Consider the following 16,866-nt stretch of genomic DNA (forward strand, 5'->3'; position numbering starts at 1 on the left):
CCTTTATGAAGCTTCTTTTCTTCATCTTCAGCCAAGCCACGCAAGTCCAAAAGAAATTATTTATGATCCAAGATCGAGGCTCTTTACACTTGCATTCCGTTCGGTATTTCTTGTGTCCCCCAAACTCTAAAGAATACAAAGGATAGAGTTGGGCAGTCTATACCTATTTCTCTCTAAGGTACTTTGCTTTTCCTCTTTTTGCCCCCGATGTCATGATTTCCCTTTTCATTCGCGAGTGGTTTTTGCCTTTTTTCAGTTTTGTCATCATTTTTCTTGTTTTCGGGGGACTGTGTCCTCTTGGATCTTCAGGTTGTAAGGCTTTTCACTGAGGCCCATGACCTGGGCGTTGTGTATACTGACGCATCCCTTTTTGGCGCATACTTCTTATGCTGACTACTCTTCTTCACTTTGTGATTGTTCTTCCTGAGACATGTCCTGCTTCTTATTCTCGTCTTCACCCTCTTCATTCACTTTCTGATTTATACTTAAAGATCCCCTCTTTGCCCCACACATATTTTCTTTCTGCTGTCTGCTAGTCCAACTTCTACAACTCATCGCAATCGAGGTTTCCCGATTTCGTGACTTGTGGACTGTACCCGGAAAGCACGCACGTTCTTCTATTCATACGCACGAATCCACGCCACTTATTCATACTTCACGTACCCTAGGAAGAATTCTCGAATTCCAATTTTGAGGATATTCGATTCCGCATTTGTGAGAACAAGACGACCACTGGACCTGGTATTGAGTCACTAACTAGATTGTCTGCGCTAGATATTCACTTCTTTGCCAGCACATTCAAGGACCACGTTTGGGCATCCGTGTTACCTCCAGGAGCCATTCTTCAGGATCTGAATCATCTCGCATCAGCTGGATCATGATGAATACTTGTACGTGATTTCCCACTCCTTGCTTCTTACTTCATGCTGTCATGCGGCGGGTATAATTCAGCTATGAGACTCGGCCACTAACTCGGCATCAGCTCTTCTGCCTGATTCCTTTTCCATGGACTGCCCCGTTACTACAGAGCGTGATTATATCAGTTCCCATGTAACAGGGTTCTCAGACGAGGACGATCATCAGCGAGTCGGAGGGCTTTCCTCCATGCCTGTCACCAACGGCGTGCGGTACCACGCACAGCCTGCGATGCAAGACTTACAGTAAGTTCTTCTCTTTCAATTTGGACTGATTTGGCTCCACTCGGTCGACCCTTGTCGCTGCGCTTTCTCCGGGTCTGGGCAGCTTGAACTTTAGCCCAGCCTGGTTCGTTACCTTCCATACCGATCCGCTGCGTGCATGCGTTTCTTCCGATGTTTTGTCGTTTTTTACCTGAGCTTGTCTCGTGCCTCTTGTATATTTTCCCAATTTTGCCATTGCGATGGCTCTTTGGTGTTTTGTCGTTTTCCTGTTATGACCGGAGTGGTACCCTATGATTTAATGTGGCTTCGACCCCTTCGCTACACTCAAATCATTGGTGATGTGACGTACTAAGAGGATATGTCTTCTAGTTACTCTGGCTCTTCTGTGCTTGCTATGACACCTCCAGACTCAGTTTCCGGTATGGATTCCTCTCTGGGATGCGAGTTTCCGTACTGATCAATGCGGCATTTAACAGATTCTTTCTCTCCTACATCTGGCCCAATTTTCCCATACCTTTCTCAACAGCAGCATTCATATAATCGCATGAACGAATTTCCCCGGGGACTAGCACTGTAAGTTTCAGCTTTTCCCTCTAACAGATGCAAAGCTGATGGGCTTTGCGAAATTTAGCCAACCTCCCACCGGCATGTCTACCACTATGCAGGCTTCGTCACACGCCGTTAGCTCCATTCCAGCCCTAATGGGGAGAAGCCATGCCTATTCCTCCTCTTATGCTTTACAGCGCGGCATAGGTCTATCACTAGCAGGAGTCAATGATGTCTCCCGCTCCCATCAGTATTCGGGCGCTCCCCGGACTCTAGATGGTCTAGATCGCCCTCAGGCCATGTTTCAGCAACCGATGGTAGAATCTTCACCACGATCCCAACCACAGTTTGAGGCGCCCCCTTTCAATGACACCAACATTCTTGAGTCTATCGTGGCGGACTTTGGAACCTCCCAGACCGTTGTCAAGCCTGACATCCAAGCCAAGATCGGACGGGGCTTTTTCGCTTCTGATGGCAAATGGACATGCTATCGCCGGAACTATTTCGCCGTGACCTGCAGCTTCAGTCTTCACCCGTGGACCTCATCAGTACCTCTGTATATCCGACATAACGATGGAGCGTTGACGCCAATCCGCGGTTTCCAGATGTCCATTTCCGCGATCGTGAACGAACAGTACACAGAGACCCGAGAGTTGGTCCAGCACACTCCGAAACGAGACAAGCAATCCGAGCGAAAACCAGGCCCAGTAGCCCTTCAGCCTGCTCCTCCGCCATCCTTGTCGGCAGGATCAACAGGAAATGGGCACTCGAACTTTCCTCTCAATTCCCAGTCTTTAGACTACAACTCCTCATACTCGGGCGCCCCTCAGCCCTGCCACCCACCAACTTCCCATATGTTCGAACGCATCCAATTCCAGAAAGCGACCGCCAACAACGGAAAGCGCCGCGCTCAGCAGCAGTACTACAACCTGGTAGTAGAACTTCACGCCGAGATATCAGACCCAGTAACCGGAGAATCGGAGCCAGTCCTGATCGCCCGTCGTCACTCACACCGCATGGTCGTCCGCGGCCGTTCCCCAGGTCACTACAAAGATGGTCGACGTGACAGCACCGCGAGCATGGGCCCAGACGGAAGTAGTGGCGATGGCAACGGTGGTCTCTCTCACGGAATGGGACAGTCCACACGCTCACATCTCATGATGTACGACTCCGCGCACCGAAGCGCCCTCCCTTACGGACGAACAGACTATCGGCAGATCCCGAAAACAGAGCACTCACATTCACCTCTGAGTGATAGTCCGCTCGTCTCATCTTCATCCTCATCTGGCTTCGATTATTCCATGATTAACGATACAATGGATCCGATGGATACTTTGAAAACTTCCCCCACACTCGATTACCAAGATCCTTTTACTGGCATCCCACATCATCATCACCACCGGTCCAGCACTGGAAGTGGTGGTTACGACCCCGTTTATTCGACCTCGAACTATGGACGCTATGACCCTATCCAGAACCCGCATGGCCTGTGCACATGAAGTGCCTCTTGGATTTATATTTATTTTTTATTTACTCTTTTTTTCTCTGGTTTTTGTTTGTAACTTTCATTTTTTGTGACTTAGGTTTTGTTTCGAGGCTTTTTTACGTGGGAATGGCTGGAAGGGGTTTACGGAACGGTGCAGAACGGCGCGGGAGACGAATTACGGCCCTTTTGTCAATTTCTTCTTTCTTGTCTTATTTTATTTTGATCTCATTGAGAACTTCGGTTTCTTCTCATCTCTTCTTGCTGATTTCTATGTTTTCTTTTATCCTCGTTTCATATCGGGTTTCATGTCAACAGGCTGACTATTGCCACCCATAAGCAGACATGAATGTCGGGCAAAGTCATCTCGTTTCAACATTTCTTACCATTCATATTGACGTTGCTTTTCTTATTCACCCTATTATTTACCCAGAAAGAGAAAGAGAAACATAAGAATGTTATTACGAACCTTTTATTGACTTTGTCAACTCAACATACAGATACCAATATCTACGCCATAGTGATGTTTTACCATACAAACATGAAAGTTTCACTTTACTATGTTTGTCTGCGCTTTCCCATTCAGCGCAATTTCCCGATTCGCTGGCCCGCCAGGAACCGTTATTCGCTGCGGTTTCAGTCCTGCTTGATATTAGCAGGGTTGTGCAGGATTTTGCAGGGATTATTGGGCCGGTTTGAACGGTGGCTGGGAGGCGCTGGGGCTGGTGTTGGTACTGAGAAGACAAGGTTGGAGGGAAGGTATATTCAGTTCAATCTGCATTAGACTAATATAGACTAGACTACCTCTGGATTCAATTCTGATTGGTTTGTTCAGCGCCCATGGTAATGGGGCGGGTGTATGAAATTAGATTTTTCAACTACATTACAATCTCAATTTTACTATAATTGCAAGATAGGAAATGACTAAACCATTTATACAAGGCCACCCACATCAGAATAGAAGGTCAAGTGTGCCAGGGTTGAAGATCAAGGAAGTAAAGGAATGGTGGCGTTGTCGCGAGTTTCTTTTCGACCCCATCACCATAAGAGATTGGCTCCTAGCCCATTGGCAAGAGTAGAATAGCCAATCAGGGGGAGCAACACCTCTTTTCGGCAGGGTTACGCTTCCTGCTTATGTGTCTGAAGGCATCGAGTAATAGCAGGCAGCAAGGGTTAAATGCGGGGATAAGTCCGTGCTGAGCTGAAGACTGGACCTCGGAGTTAGCATAGATGAGGAAGGAAAAGACTATGATACAATAGGTATGATTATGGAGGGGTAGTATTTTCCATGAGGGTGTTAGGGCCGCTAGGGTATACCTTTCAAAAGGAACTATAATCCCACATACTATACACATCATGTGTATTACTGTATTGTTATTGGATACTAGTCCAGGTACTAGCCCCTAACAAATTTAAATCAAATTAAATACGGTGCATGTGCAGATGCAGATGCAGCACGTCCATCGCCATCGGATCGACAGTGCAGCAATGATGATTTATTACGTCTCAGCTCAGCCCAGTTGTTATCCGGGCTCGGCATTCCACTGGTGGCGGATCCGTTCTCCTTGTTCTTCCTACTCTTCACAGTGTGGATGACTAGTCTCAAGTAGGAAGGGACTTCCCCATGCGGAATACTTGAGTCATAGCCTCTCGTACGTATCACAAGGTTGGCTCGTGATTCTCTCTGCGGTTCGGTAAGTTCCGGTGTTTCATTGCCTACGCCGCCCTGTTCTGGAAATTGAATGATGGTACTTAGGTGCTTCGGTTATGGACCAGGGTGTGATGTGAGTTAGTGGGAACCTCATGGGACTTTTGTTGTGGGGTCCATTTCGGTCACTACAACGGTAGTATCATGGCTCATCTAGTTTGGCTTGAATGGAGTATAGTTATTGGGGATTGTGGCAATAAGCCCACTAAAGATCACAAAGTTCGTACTTTGGGGGGTAGCTTTGGGGCCTATCTTACAAAGGGCTTTTACTGTATTGGGTTTTTCCTTAATTTTTATTTTTTCCTTTGAATATAATCCTCTTGGCAATGTGGAATTGGATGACATACTGTTACTTTCAGCCTCGTTTTGCCCGTTGCCCTATCTTGTTGTGCAAAAGCCGACGGCCGAAGGGGTCAAAGGACTTGATCTTCCATGCAGTTCCAAGCATGTGCAAATCATCCTTGTCGCATATCACGGATGCCTAATTGGTCTTGTCTTCTTTCTAGGAGGCTTAAGTGTAGGCTTGCGGGGTTCTCTTTGGTTGTACGACAGAATCAAGGCGCATAATGAATGATCCGATCAAATCAGGTTATCTGATGTAATTTGTAGATCTAATGGACTGATAGTATTTGAATTTAGATTATGGTGTGAGTTGTCACGAACTTGATTTTGGTTTCTTCTTTTTCTCTGCATTTGCATAGATTATTTATCCTAGTCAGTCTAGCATATGCATCTTGTTTTAAGACATTTGGACATTGGACCCTGGGTTGCCCGTGCAACCGAATCATCCTGTGCGTAACCCGCGACAAACGTAGTGGCTGGGATCTTGATTGCTTGGACCTTAGTCTTTAGAGATACATTGCGATTTAGTACATGCTATACTGATATAGGTTAAGTTGCAATAAGTGCAAAAGATCAAGATTCAGACGTAGACTATTTGAGATACAGTATTCAATTCTACTAGGCATTCTACTAGACATATATCCATATTCTGCCCTAATACCAATGTTGAAAGTACACTCCCCAGCCCACATGTATAGCCCTAGTCCCCAATTTCAATCAGAATCACAATAATAATGGCATTTTCCATTGCAATCCCAACCTGGATTCGATAAAGACCAGGTTTCGGCCACTTGATCGGGATTCAAATCTCACCGACCCTCTCTTGAACTACGGCGAGACGATTGTTTTCTCCGATGTTTCACGTCAACGGCTCCTGTTTTCTTCGTCGCACTTGGTGCTCTAGAGATTGGGCTTTGTTCTACAGAAGATAATCGGGCTTGGGCCCTTAGCACGTGAGGGGCTAGGTTTTCTTTTTGGCAGGTGGATTGGAGTTTGAACGAGAGTTCGGGGTCATATAGTACTGGGCATAGGATATGAGACCTCAGGGATGAGGTGATGGTAGTAGGTTGCCGGGGCGTATAATATGGTATATCAATTGCCAGGTTCAAACATAGATGTACAGCACATGAATGGACAAGAATAGATCACCATCAACCTGATAGGCTCGACAAGTACCGCAAGGGAATATTCCAGGGTTTGCAATCCTCAATCTCCAGCCCAGTTCATCCTGACATGACAAGCCGAAACACCATGCGGCTCGCAACGCATCCCAATTCCGACCCCATCAAGCCCGGAGAATAAAATGCGCCGCAATTGGCCTCTTAAAGCGCTGACTAGCAAAAATTGCAATCTGGACTAGAGACACCACCGCTCGCTCAGCCGCCAAGGATTGAATGGGTGACTTCCGGGCCCGCAACAACGCAGCAACTGCGATTGGGATTGTCTCTGCCTTGGTCCCCAAGGAACAGGGCAATTGAATGGTGATAAGACGTTATAGATAGCTTCATTGCATTTCGGCTGGTATGCAGGTGCATGGTGCATTTGTATGCTCCAGCAGACTTATGCGGGCATGGGCATGGGCAGGCTCTCGTCGGTAGGGTCTGAGCACGCAAAACACGCAAATGTAGACGCACGCGGGCAGGTGCTGGTTCGGTATGGCCGGACTACCAGGCTGTAGGGAGTATAAACCGGGGATGTCTTGTTGGATGATATCGCCGTATTGATGGTGAATGAGGCTAGGCCTCAACTGGCTTGCATGCGAGAGCTCTGGCTTTCCGAGATATCCGTGTCTGGTGTCTGCATAGTATCCAAGGCGAAATCCCGAAGACAAGAGTCCTTCATTCCAAATATCATTGAGACCAGAGCTCAGGTGACAGGTATTCGCGATACGATAAGCATTGATCAGGTGCCTCGATCACTTCCCAGGTTGTTCAATTCAGTTCGCCTCATTCTCCTTCTCATCCCCAATCCTTGTAACCCGCACCGCAAGTTTCCGATCCAAAGCCTCCTGCTCCTCCTTGGTCGACTGCATGCCAAGAGCACTCTCAACCTGGGGCGTAGTCCATAGACCAATGGTAGCCCAGGCCATCACGCCGACGCCGAAGAGGGCCCGGGTTTTCGGGGTCAGTCCGCGATAGGTGCTGTAGCGCGATTTGTTAGGATGGCGGACAAACATGTGAAAGTGCGGCTCGTTCCAGGTGCTGCTTACCTCCACAAAGACATCTTCGTTATTATCAGGGTAATTGAAGTGGTTATCTTGGGATCACAATAAAAGGAAGATATGGAGCTGGAGTTGAAGCTCTAGATCACGTGCCTTTTGTCTAACCCGATTTGGGGAGGCTCTGTGTTCCTGTTCCTGGAGGTTCCTGGCAGGTACCTGTACCACGCCGTGAGATCGATATGGTATTGCTGGTAGTGTTTATAAAACTGTGGCTGGAGTCTCGTGGGCTATGTCGGACTTTTGAAGTCCATCTAGAACTATATTGAAACAAACTACCTGGGATCAATAGCTGTATATGGCCGGCCCATCGCAATTTCATGTCTGTATTCATTACTATCTCGTCTAAATCGTAGCGTAGCGAGAGGACAAGAGCATGTCGTCACAGGGAATACAAATCAGAAAGGCTTGAAATCGCAGTCAAATCAAACGCGGAAAGGGTAACGGGGAAAAAGAAGAAAAAGAAGAGCGAAGAATGAACCTGAACGTAGATGAGTGGGAGACATTCAACAAGATAGACCTTCCGTCACTTTTGAGATGCTATTTATTTCTTGCCGTAGGCCTTGTTGATCTGGGTTTTGTAGTGTTCGACGATCTTCTTGCGCTGCAGTTTCTGGGCAGCAGTCATGAAGCCCTGTAAATAGTGTTAGAATCACATATCAATTTCTTTCTTGGATTGAGCACTTACGTTGTGGGGAGTCCACTCCTCGTCGGACAGCACAACACCGTTGATAATCTCAATACCCCTCAAACCACCGGCCCGGCCGCTGTTCTGCAGCTGCTGCAGGACAAGACGCTGGAGCTTCTCGTCGTGGACGAGGGTCTCTAGGCTGTCACCCTGGATACCGTTGTCGCTGGCAATCTTCTTCAGCGCAACCTCTACGGGGACAATGATGGCGATCGGCTTGTCCTGGTCCTCGGCGGCGTAGACACAGATGTTGCCAACCACAGGGCACGAGCGATAGACAGACTCCAGCTTCTCAAGGGCAATGTACTCGCCGTTCTGGGTCTTGACCAAGTTCTTCTTGCGATCAATAATGTTCAGGTGGCCGTTGTGGTCGAACTCGCCAATGTCACCGGTCATGAACCAACCATCCTCAGTCAGGGCAGCCTTGGTCTCCTCCTCGTTGTCAAAGTAGCCGGAGGTCACACTGCCACCACGGATGAAGATCTCTCCCTGAGGAGGATTGTTCTTGGCAAAGTATCCAGCATCGGGGAAGTCGACCAACTTGATTTCCACAGATGCAGGCACCTCACCCAGAGCCTCGGGGTTCCAGGCCAGAGGGTCATTCAGAGCACCCATGGCGGAGGTCTCAGTCAAACCGTAACCGCTGATCATAGGCGCGATGGCCATAGACAGGAATTTCTGGGTATCCTTGGAGATGGGACCACCACCGTTCATCATGATACGAAGGCGACCACCGGTAGCCTCCTTGAGCTTCTTGAAGACAATCGCATCAAGGATGCCTGCACCATAGCTGGCACCGGGGAAACCGTTGTTCAAGAGGAAGCTCTTGGCAGCAAAAGCACCCCAGAACATACCCTTAACAATAAAGCTGGTCTTGTTGAGGTTGTTCAAGACACCCTTCTTCACGGTCTCCCAGACAGCCGGCACACCAACCAGGACAGTGGGCTTGAACTCGCGAATATCACCCTTGCAGTTCCGCACCGAGGTATCGGACAGTGTGCGAGGGTTACCGTATCCCATGGCACCACCCCAGAACAAGCAGAGGTTCTCAAACATGAACTCCAGAATGTGCGCTTGGGGAAGGTATGTAAGCAGGGAGTCTGTGTGAGTAATGCAGGGCCCGACAATAGCGTTGACACCAGCGGTGGCAGCAATAACATTGGCGTGAGTCAAAGAAACACCCTTGGGCGGACCTGTAGAGCCGGAAGTGTACATAATGCAGCAAAGATCCTCGGGCTTGGGGGGTACAGGATCCACGGGGTTCTCCTCGCCGGACTTGCGCAGTTCCTCAATGCTCTGCACCGAGATGTGACTAAAGTCGCTCTTCAGCTTGTCCAAATCCTCCTGCTTCACCTCGGTGTCGGTGTTGTAGATGATGTGCTTGATTGACGGGAGGTCCTTCAGGACGCTAAGGAGGGACTTGAGCAGGCCAGGGTCCAGGAAGATAGCGTCGGAGGCAGTTTGCTTGAGCGAATGCGCCAGGCCTTCCTCACCCAGGGTATCATAGGCAGTGACGATGGTCACTGATTGAGAGGCAGCACCGTGCGACATGGCCAGCCAGTGCGCACTTGTAGCTCCGTAGAGGTGGATGCGGCTGTCCTTCTCGAGGCCAAGCTTGCGCAGACCAGCTCCCAGCTCCAGACAGAGCTTCTCATACTCGAGGAACGACATGTAGGTGTATCCACTCAGCTCGAAGTAGGTCCATTGCTTGTCCACCTCGGTCTCCTGTCCATCGACGATCTTCTTGACCTTCTTGTTCTCGACGTGGGTCTTGATCACCTTACGGGAGGCGACGGCCTTGTTGTTACCGAACAGGCGAGCGGAGCGGCGGAAGTTGTCGTAGGTGGTCGCAACATCCTCTGAAGGGCGCAAAATGAGGCCATCCTTGGCTAACGGGTGTCGGCGGGGAATGGTCTCGCCGGCGACGGGTTCGTAACCCGAAGCCTCGACGGAGAAGGGGCCCTTCTTGACCATGCGCGGCTGGAGGTGTAACTCGCGCTTCGACATGATGGCGTCGTGACTCGCAAGTATGGAGTGTGTAAATTAAGGGGGATAGAGGAAGGGAGAGAAGAAGAGTAGCTTTGGAAAAGTGCCCTGGGACCAGTGACGTTAGCGTTTCTGTGGCGGCAGTGAACGGGGCCAAACAAGGGAAGCTTGGACGGCAAATGCAAAGCTTTACCCGGAACAGACCGATAGAAACGACCGCAAAACTTACCTCTTCCAATAAATGAGTACGCTTTTGGGGGGTTTTGAGGGAAAAGAAGTAAAAACTCGTTAGCAGAAAAACAAAAATGAGGAGGTTGCTTAGGCAGGAGCTCCAGGTCACAGTTAGTACAACGCGCTTAGTAGACTGTGGCTGGTTTTTCTCCCGCAACTTCGCAAATGACGCACTTGGCCTCCATTTTAAATGACGGGTTTCCTATCATACAATGCCATTCATCAATCTACGATATACGTGTACAAATCTTCTTGGCATAAAAAAATGCATACAAATATATATCGAATATACAGCCATGATCCTCGTATACCTGTGCAAACTCTCTCTTTAGCCTTTCCAGGGTAACCTTTGTAGATCAATTACTCTTTTCTGTAACTGTTGGGACAGCCCAACATCTAGTGGGGAAACTAAGATCATACATACTGTACACGAACTGATCCAAATCTCCGCGGTTCTATTCATTTGCGATGTTTGAAAACCCTTGTATCCACGTGATCTAATCTCATATGTAGCCTCAATCTCAGTAACAGACTCCAATAGAGAATAGAAAATGTCCATCACCGCACTTCTCGCCATTGGTGAAGAGGTCACCGACGTTGAAGAGGGTAAGTTATCAATCACATTCGAATACGAAATCCTATTCCCAAGCCAAGTACATTTGGCAGTTGCTCACTGCATAACGAACACGGTTAGAATCCTTCTTTCTCTTCAGTCAGGAAATTGTCACCGGCAATCTCGGATTCGTAGACTCGCATGCGACTACAGTCGATGTGACAATCCATGATCATGAATACATTATCCACCAATCTCCAACATTACTCTCTTCGTCTCGAGCTGGAGGTACCACGGGCGCCGGTAAGTCTGATCTGCAATCCATAAGCACGGACTCGCACACCCCGCAGTTTGTCTTAAACGTCGGTCCAGGAACAGGATGAGCCGAGGCTCCGCCTCGGGTCTGGACTTTCATTTGATAGTATATATGGACCATCTGATTGGTTTATATTTGTCGCTGGAACTATATTGCTTTCTTGCGCGATTGCAGTCACTGCTGGATTTTGGCTATACATCCATATAGTGTACGTATGTACTAACTATATCTAGTTCTTTGGAAAATCACTCCGCCCTTTGCAGAATGGATCTCTTCTCCAAAAAATCCCCTATGGACGAATTCTGTCCTAAGCGCGGAATCTATCGTCGCTGAACTAGGATGCGGTATCTCAGCTCTACTTCCTCTCACACTAGCTCCATCAATACAGCACTATATCGCCACAGACCAAGAGTACGTGCGCCGATTCTTCCGCACAAATATCGACGAGAATGCATCAGTCAACTCCGGTTCATCAAAGCAGAAGACCGGAAAGTCAAAGGGGAGCGGCAGTAAAAAGAAGAATGCATCTTCGAAAACTTCAGCTGCTTCTACACCTTCAACCTCGAACATCACATTTACAACATTAGACTGGGAACTCGATCAACCCAATTCATTGAAGGATTGCATTGATCCTGGTTCGCGCCAAGGAATGGACCCCGAAGATCATGGCTTCGACCTCCTTCTGTCTTGTGACTGTATCTATAATGAAGCGCTCGTCTCGCCGTTCGTGCGTACCTGCGCTGAGATCTGTCGTCTCCGTCCTGTCTACAACCCGTCGGATACAGATGAGCCGGCTCGTCGGCCGACGGTTTGTATTGTTGCGCAGAAGCAGCGGACGCCGGACGTCTTTGAGACTTGGCTGAGGGAGACGTTGAGGGAGTTTCGGGTTTGGAGGGTCAGTGACGAGGCGCTTGGGGATGCGTTGAAGGGGGGATCGGGGTATCTGGTCCATTTGATGTTGGCTAGGGAGAAGTGATTAGCTGCTGACTTACAAGTTATGGATACCCAAGTACGAGGATATTGTTGATATTGTATTGGGAAATTATATAGACCAAAACACTGTACATACCACTCCTGTTCGCTTTTCATGGCTAATTCTCGAGACCATGTACGTGGACCAATTGACTTTGAACATACCTCAGGGTTTCCGTGGCGCTATTTCATACTTCCAAGCATACTTTTCAAAATAATTCAGTCTGCATCAAGGTCTAGATCCGCAGATCTACCAATATATCATTGAATATGCTCAATATGCAATTTATGGACAAAGACGGCCAATCTAATAATATGCGGCAAAAGAATATGGCAGCATAACATGAGAAGTAGCAAGCCACCCAGATAAGACAAAAGGGTATTGAGGGGAAACGATAATAAATGACACATGTGCCAAAAAAAAGTCGATTAAAACAGTGCTGATGATTGATGCAAATGTGATGATGATTTTGTCATATCGATGCTATGTATGGCTCATGGTAGCTAAATGACAACCATGGGATTATGTGAAAAATTATATAGTGGGAGAAAGAGAAAGAGATATAGACAGAGGTATTATGAGACTACTCAGTGGCAGATCCCTCCTTCGGCTCTGTATTCTCTTTCTCGGGCGAGTATTCGAATTTCCGCTTCACGGGCACCGTCTGTTCCAAGATAGGTGTGTGGTTTTGGGAAACAGGCTCGGATGGCCCGAGCGAAGCGAGAGCTTCTCTGGGCTCTGGTTCGGGGGTTCGGTCGATTATGGACGAAATGGATTGTTTGACGGAGCCGTTCAGTGCGGGTTTTTGCACTGGCACCGGAGACATGTCGTGTGATGTGTGTGTGTCCTGGACCTCTGGGATTCCGAGGCGATCAGATACTTCGGTCTTGACGCGGTATGATTCAGGTGAGTCCTCGCTTTCTTCGGGGTCAGACTCCATATCCTCGTCTTGGTCTCCGTCGTGATCCATTGGTGTTGCACTCTCTGTTGAGCCGCGGTGGGCTGTCACTGGGGGCAAGGGCGAGTTGGGATCAAAGACGATGCCGCAGAGTTCGAGCGCACGCGACTGGCTGCCCAGTGTGCGGTCTTTATGTTTCTTTGTCAAGTGGCACATGAAACCATGGAGAGTGACAAAGTCTGATTTTCCGCAGCCTGAGATTGGGCAGGTCAGGTATACTAAGCTACCATCTGAGGGCCGTTTCCATAAAGCTCGACCTGATGGGTCGTGGGCTGCTGGACGGCCATGACGCTCGCCCCATGCCTCGACGTTCTTGATGGTGTACTTTTGCTTGCGCCGGATGGATCCAGGGCCGTTCAAAGAATCATGGTGAACAATGTGGTGCTGAGGCTGAGGTGGTGGAGGCGCATGATGAGGTTGATGAGACTGGTGAGGCGGATGGGGTGCATGTTGTGGGTGAGATGAATGAGATGGATGAGGTTGATGAGGTTGATGAGACGGGTGTGCTTGATGAAGATGAGGTGGTGGGGGCATAGGAGGTGCTTGTTGCTGCTGTGGCTGTGGCTGTGATGCAGGAGGAAGAGGAGTCTGGCGAGGCTCTGGCGGACTCTGCTGCTTGAAAAACGCTAGTGTAGTAGCTGCGCTGGTCTCCGACAGTCGACGTGGTGGTGTGGGGCGCAACGGCGGCGAGTCCGCCGCATTATTAGATCCCAAGCCCATCGATTCTCTCTTCATGCGCTTGCGCTGTCGTCGAAGATCCTGAGTCATAGTTAGTTATATTGTTCATTTTGTTGTTCCTGACGCGTATGACACATAAAGCATACCTCTTCCTCTATCTCTGCACTCTCGGTCAATCTGCGAAACTCCTCATCTTCTCGTTTGCGCACCGCCAGAATATGGCTCCGAGTAGCCATCCGGTTCATTTCCTCATGTTCCAATTGCCGCAGACGCTGTTCGATCTGTTCCAACGACGTTGGGCTCGGTGTCGGTGGCGCCGGTGGGGGACCAGCATGAGGATCATGCAGCAACGGCGGTGCAAAGTGTCTGAAATGATGATTCTGTACCATTTGATCTGGTGGTGGCATTCCTGGGTGTGGTGGTGGGTTCGGGTTCATGGCGATGGGGTGATAGCGTGGTAGACCGTTCAAATGTCCCGGGCCTCCATTCATACCACTGTCTGTGACAGGGTGAGGCACCAACGGTGCAGTAGTCATAATGAGATCGAAGTTCGATCTCCGGGTTCGCGAATAATTAATGTTGTTGGGTTGCAAGGGCCTTGTATTAAGAGCCCAGTATAGGGTCAAGTGTAGGGGAAAGGATAGAACCAAAAACAAAAGCAAAAGCAAAACAATAAACGGTCCAAGGAAATAAGAGTGGAGAGAAACGAAAAAAAAAAAATAAGAGACCCAGTTCCGATCTATGGGTCGTTAGGAAAGGATTGACCAAGTCTCCATTATAAAATCTAATAAAAATGACCCCAAACGTCCCAAAACATGCAAATTCCACAAAAACGAGAAGAAAATAAGAAAATAAATGACATCCACTAGCGCGACCCTTGGGCTGCACCCCCGTTATCTTGCAAAATTTCCCGTAACGGCCAAGTAAGGGATCTTAGATGTGACGAGACATTGGATCTCCAGTAAAACCAGTTTGGAGGATGCGGTCAGTGGGCAAGTGCTTCCATGGATTGGCTCGGCGCTAGTGGATGTAATCAAATCACATCACAGTTCCTTTCGTGGAGATTTAGTTGATTTTAGGGGGATCTATTTTTATTATGTATCACTCTATAGCGTCTCATCTCTCAGCTTCACCCTATAATCACCACGGAGTCTATATGCGAAAAAAGTCAAATTAGTACACGTCGATTTCATTCTCAATTAAGCAATTTTTCTCAAACAAAAAACACACAAAAAAATAGAGTCAGCTGACCCATACTCCACTTGATACCCACCTTGGATGCAGAGAATCCAGATAATTCTCGTACACTTCATCCACCAGAGCTACCTCAGTATTCTGGCTAAGTCCCAGCTGCATGATGACCAGTCCCAATATGTATAATGTAGAGCTGCATCAGAAAAAGGGGGTTAGGGGAAAATCCCAGAGTATACTCATCAAGTCTTCCCAAATTAAATAAATCAAAATAAAATTTCGAGTTTTAGTAGAATTACCGGAGTCTCTCCGTAGATGGAGTACGTAGGGGTATGGCAATCGTTGATCTATCACCTTTTCCCCTAAGTTAAACTCGGACGGGTTAAGCAAGCGGCTCCAGGTTTTGACTGCAATTTCAATTTCTAGTGTAATATAAGCAGCTCTACCCAATAGGTACAAATGTTTCCGGGTACAACCAATGGTAAAGCACAGATCTACCATCAGGAGCTGCCAAGGCCGGGCGTCATTGGGAAGATCAATTATGTAACACAGGGGAACTTGACCCTGGCGCGGTTCCATGGGACCGCGTCGAAGCTGCTGGAATAAAAAAAAAAAATACCATACCATACCAAAATAACCTGGAGTTTCTGCAGGATCACAGTCTGAACAGGACTGGGGACAAAAAGGGGTTACACGGATAGGGACATCAATACACGTCTCCGGTACTCCGTACTCCGTTTATTGTCTGTGTGGCATCGATCTATTGAATCCTGCAATAAGTGTTCCAGTCTTTTGTCGCCCCTCTCTTAACCTTATGTTAGATTGTGCCTAAATTTTCAAAAGCCTAAAAAGGGGGGGAGAGGATCGTTGAAGTGCGGTAAGGGCATCACAAATTCACAGAATTGAACCGAGTAGGCGAATAGGCGATGACAGAAAGGCAAGCCATTCCAATGGGAAATTGCATTGCTCCACCAAGTGCTAGGTCCCGCCCAGCGCTAACTAATGGCCCCTAATGTATCCTAATTATGGATCTATGAGATCCCGGATGGGAGTCGAGTCAAGTGACCAAGGTGGTTTATAATACTGTACGAAGTACTAGATCTTGTTTACCATGTCGTCTTTATTTTGCAGTAGACGCCAGGGCTTCGGGGAAATGAAAAAAAATGAAAAAAAGTGGAATTCAATTGGAAAGTGGAGACATGGGAAATAATCATACACAAGAGGGGCGCGCTAAGGCGGAAGGTCTCACAAGACAGATGATCGACGAATGATTGAAGGGTAAAGTGATGTTTGAAATTTTCTAGCTTGTCCATCATTTGAGAGAAGCTGTGCTCCCCCAGTTAGAAAGGGGAAAGGTGACGAAAGGAGTAAAATAAAAACACTCTAAATTATACAAATTTAAATCAAATCGAGTACCGGTTCCAAGATCTCAGGCCTCGTAAGTGACAAACATCATCATTGCAAAGACCCACTTGATAGCCCAACTGGTGTGTACAACGATGATTTGCCCATTGCTGCAGGAAAGTCTGCACCAGCCTCTCTCATCAGCGCCTCGAGCCCAAGGCCCAACAGATACTCGTGTCCATCCCTGTTCTTAATGATGCAAAAAGCATACAAATTGAAAGAAACCTTGAGATTCGGTTGCTCTAGAACTTTCCTCAGGCTGACAAGGTGTATTTGTACATCGTAGACTTAACCTAACTAGCCACCTGGTGGCGTATAGCACCGTTTGATAATGTCTAGCTTTTCATCATCAAACATTCAACAGAGCGCGCCACCTCACACCGGCTGTCTCGTCCGAGAACTAGAGTGGGAAAAAAACAAAATCAGGGATTAATCCACTTGTAAAAGCTCTA

The 16,866-nt window shown here is 48.0% G+C and overlaps 5 protein-coding genes across 5 annotated transcripts; 2 read left to right on the top strand and 3 right to left on the bottom strand.

Moving 5' to 3' along the window:
- Nucleotides 1-877: 877 nt before the first annotated feature.
- Nucleotides 878-3,184, top strand: N7503_001047 (uncharacterized protein; the record flags this gene model as incomplete). Its single annotated transcript, XM_057060608.1, has 5 exons — nucleotides 878-890; nucleotides 959-1,160; nucleotides 1,509-1,558; nucleotides 1,616-1,712; nucleotides 1,771-3,184. The coding sequence occupies 5 exons, from the start codon at nucleotides 878-880 to the stop codon at nucleotides 3,182-3,184; spliced, it is 1,776 nt and encodes a 591-aa protein (XP_056927531.1).
- Nucleotides 3,185-7,154: 3,970 nt separating this feature from the next.
- On the bottom strand, nucleotides 7,155-7,441 carry N7503_001048 (uncharacterized protein; the record flags this gene model as incomplete). The annotated part of the gene is made up of 2 exons (XM_057060609.1): nucleotides 7,155-7,359; nucleotides 7,428-7,441. 2 exons carry the CDS (start codon nucleotides 7,439-7,441, stop codon nucleotides 7,155-7,157), a joined length of 219 nt encoding a protein of 72 aa, XP_056927532.1.
- A 539-nt stretch (nucleotides 7,442-7,980) lies between these two features.
- Nucleotides 7,981-10,131, bottom strand: faa4 (long-chain fatty acid-CoA ligase FAA1; the record flags this gene model as incomplete). Its single annotated transcript, XM_057060610.1, has 2 exons — nucleotides 7,981-8,070; nucleotides 8,125-10,131. 2 exons carry the CDS (start codon nucleotides 10,129-10,131, stop codon nucleotides 7,981-7,983), a joined length of 2,097 nt encoding a protein of 698 aa, XP_056927533.1.
- Nucleotides 10,132-10,892: 761 nt separating this feature from the next.
- N7503_001050 (S-adenosylmethionine-dependent methyltransferase) lies at nucleotides 10,893-12,186 on the top strand (the record flags this gene model as incomplete). The annotated part of the gene is made up of 3 exons (XM_057060611.1): nucleotides 10,893-10,947; nucleotides 11,036-11,197; nucleotides 11,444-12,186. 3 exons carry the CDS (start codon nucleotides 10,893-10,895, stop codon nucleotides 12,184-12,186), a joined length of 960 nt encoding a protein of 319 aa, XP_056927534.1.
- Nucleotides 12,187-12,766: 580 nt separating this feature from the next.
- Nucleotides 12,767-14,355, bottom strand: N7503_001051 (uncharacterized protein; the record flags this gene model as incomplete). The annotated part of the gene is made up of 2 exons (XM_057060612.1): nucleotides 12,767-13,900; nucleotides 13,966-14,355. 2 exons carry the CDS (start codon nucleotides 14,353-14,355, stop codon nucleotides 12,767-12,769), a joined length of 1,524 nt encoding a protein of 507 aa, XP_056927535.1.
- Between the last annotated feature and the right edge of the window lie 2,511 nt (nucleotides 14,356-16,866).

The sequence above is a fragment of the Penicillium pulvis genome (genome assembly GCF_028828015.1).
Source record: "Penicillium pulvis strain IBT 33274 chromosome Unknown contig_10_segment0_segment0, whole genome shotgun sequence".
NCBI classification, from domain to species: domain Eukaryota; kingdom Fungi; phylum Ascomycota; class Eurotiomycetes; order Eurotiales; family Aspergillaceae; genus Penicillium; species Penicillium pulvis.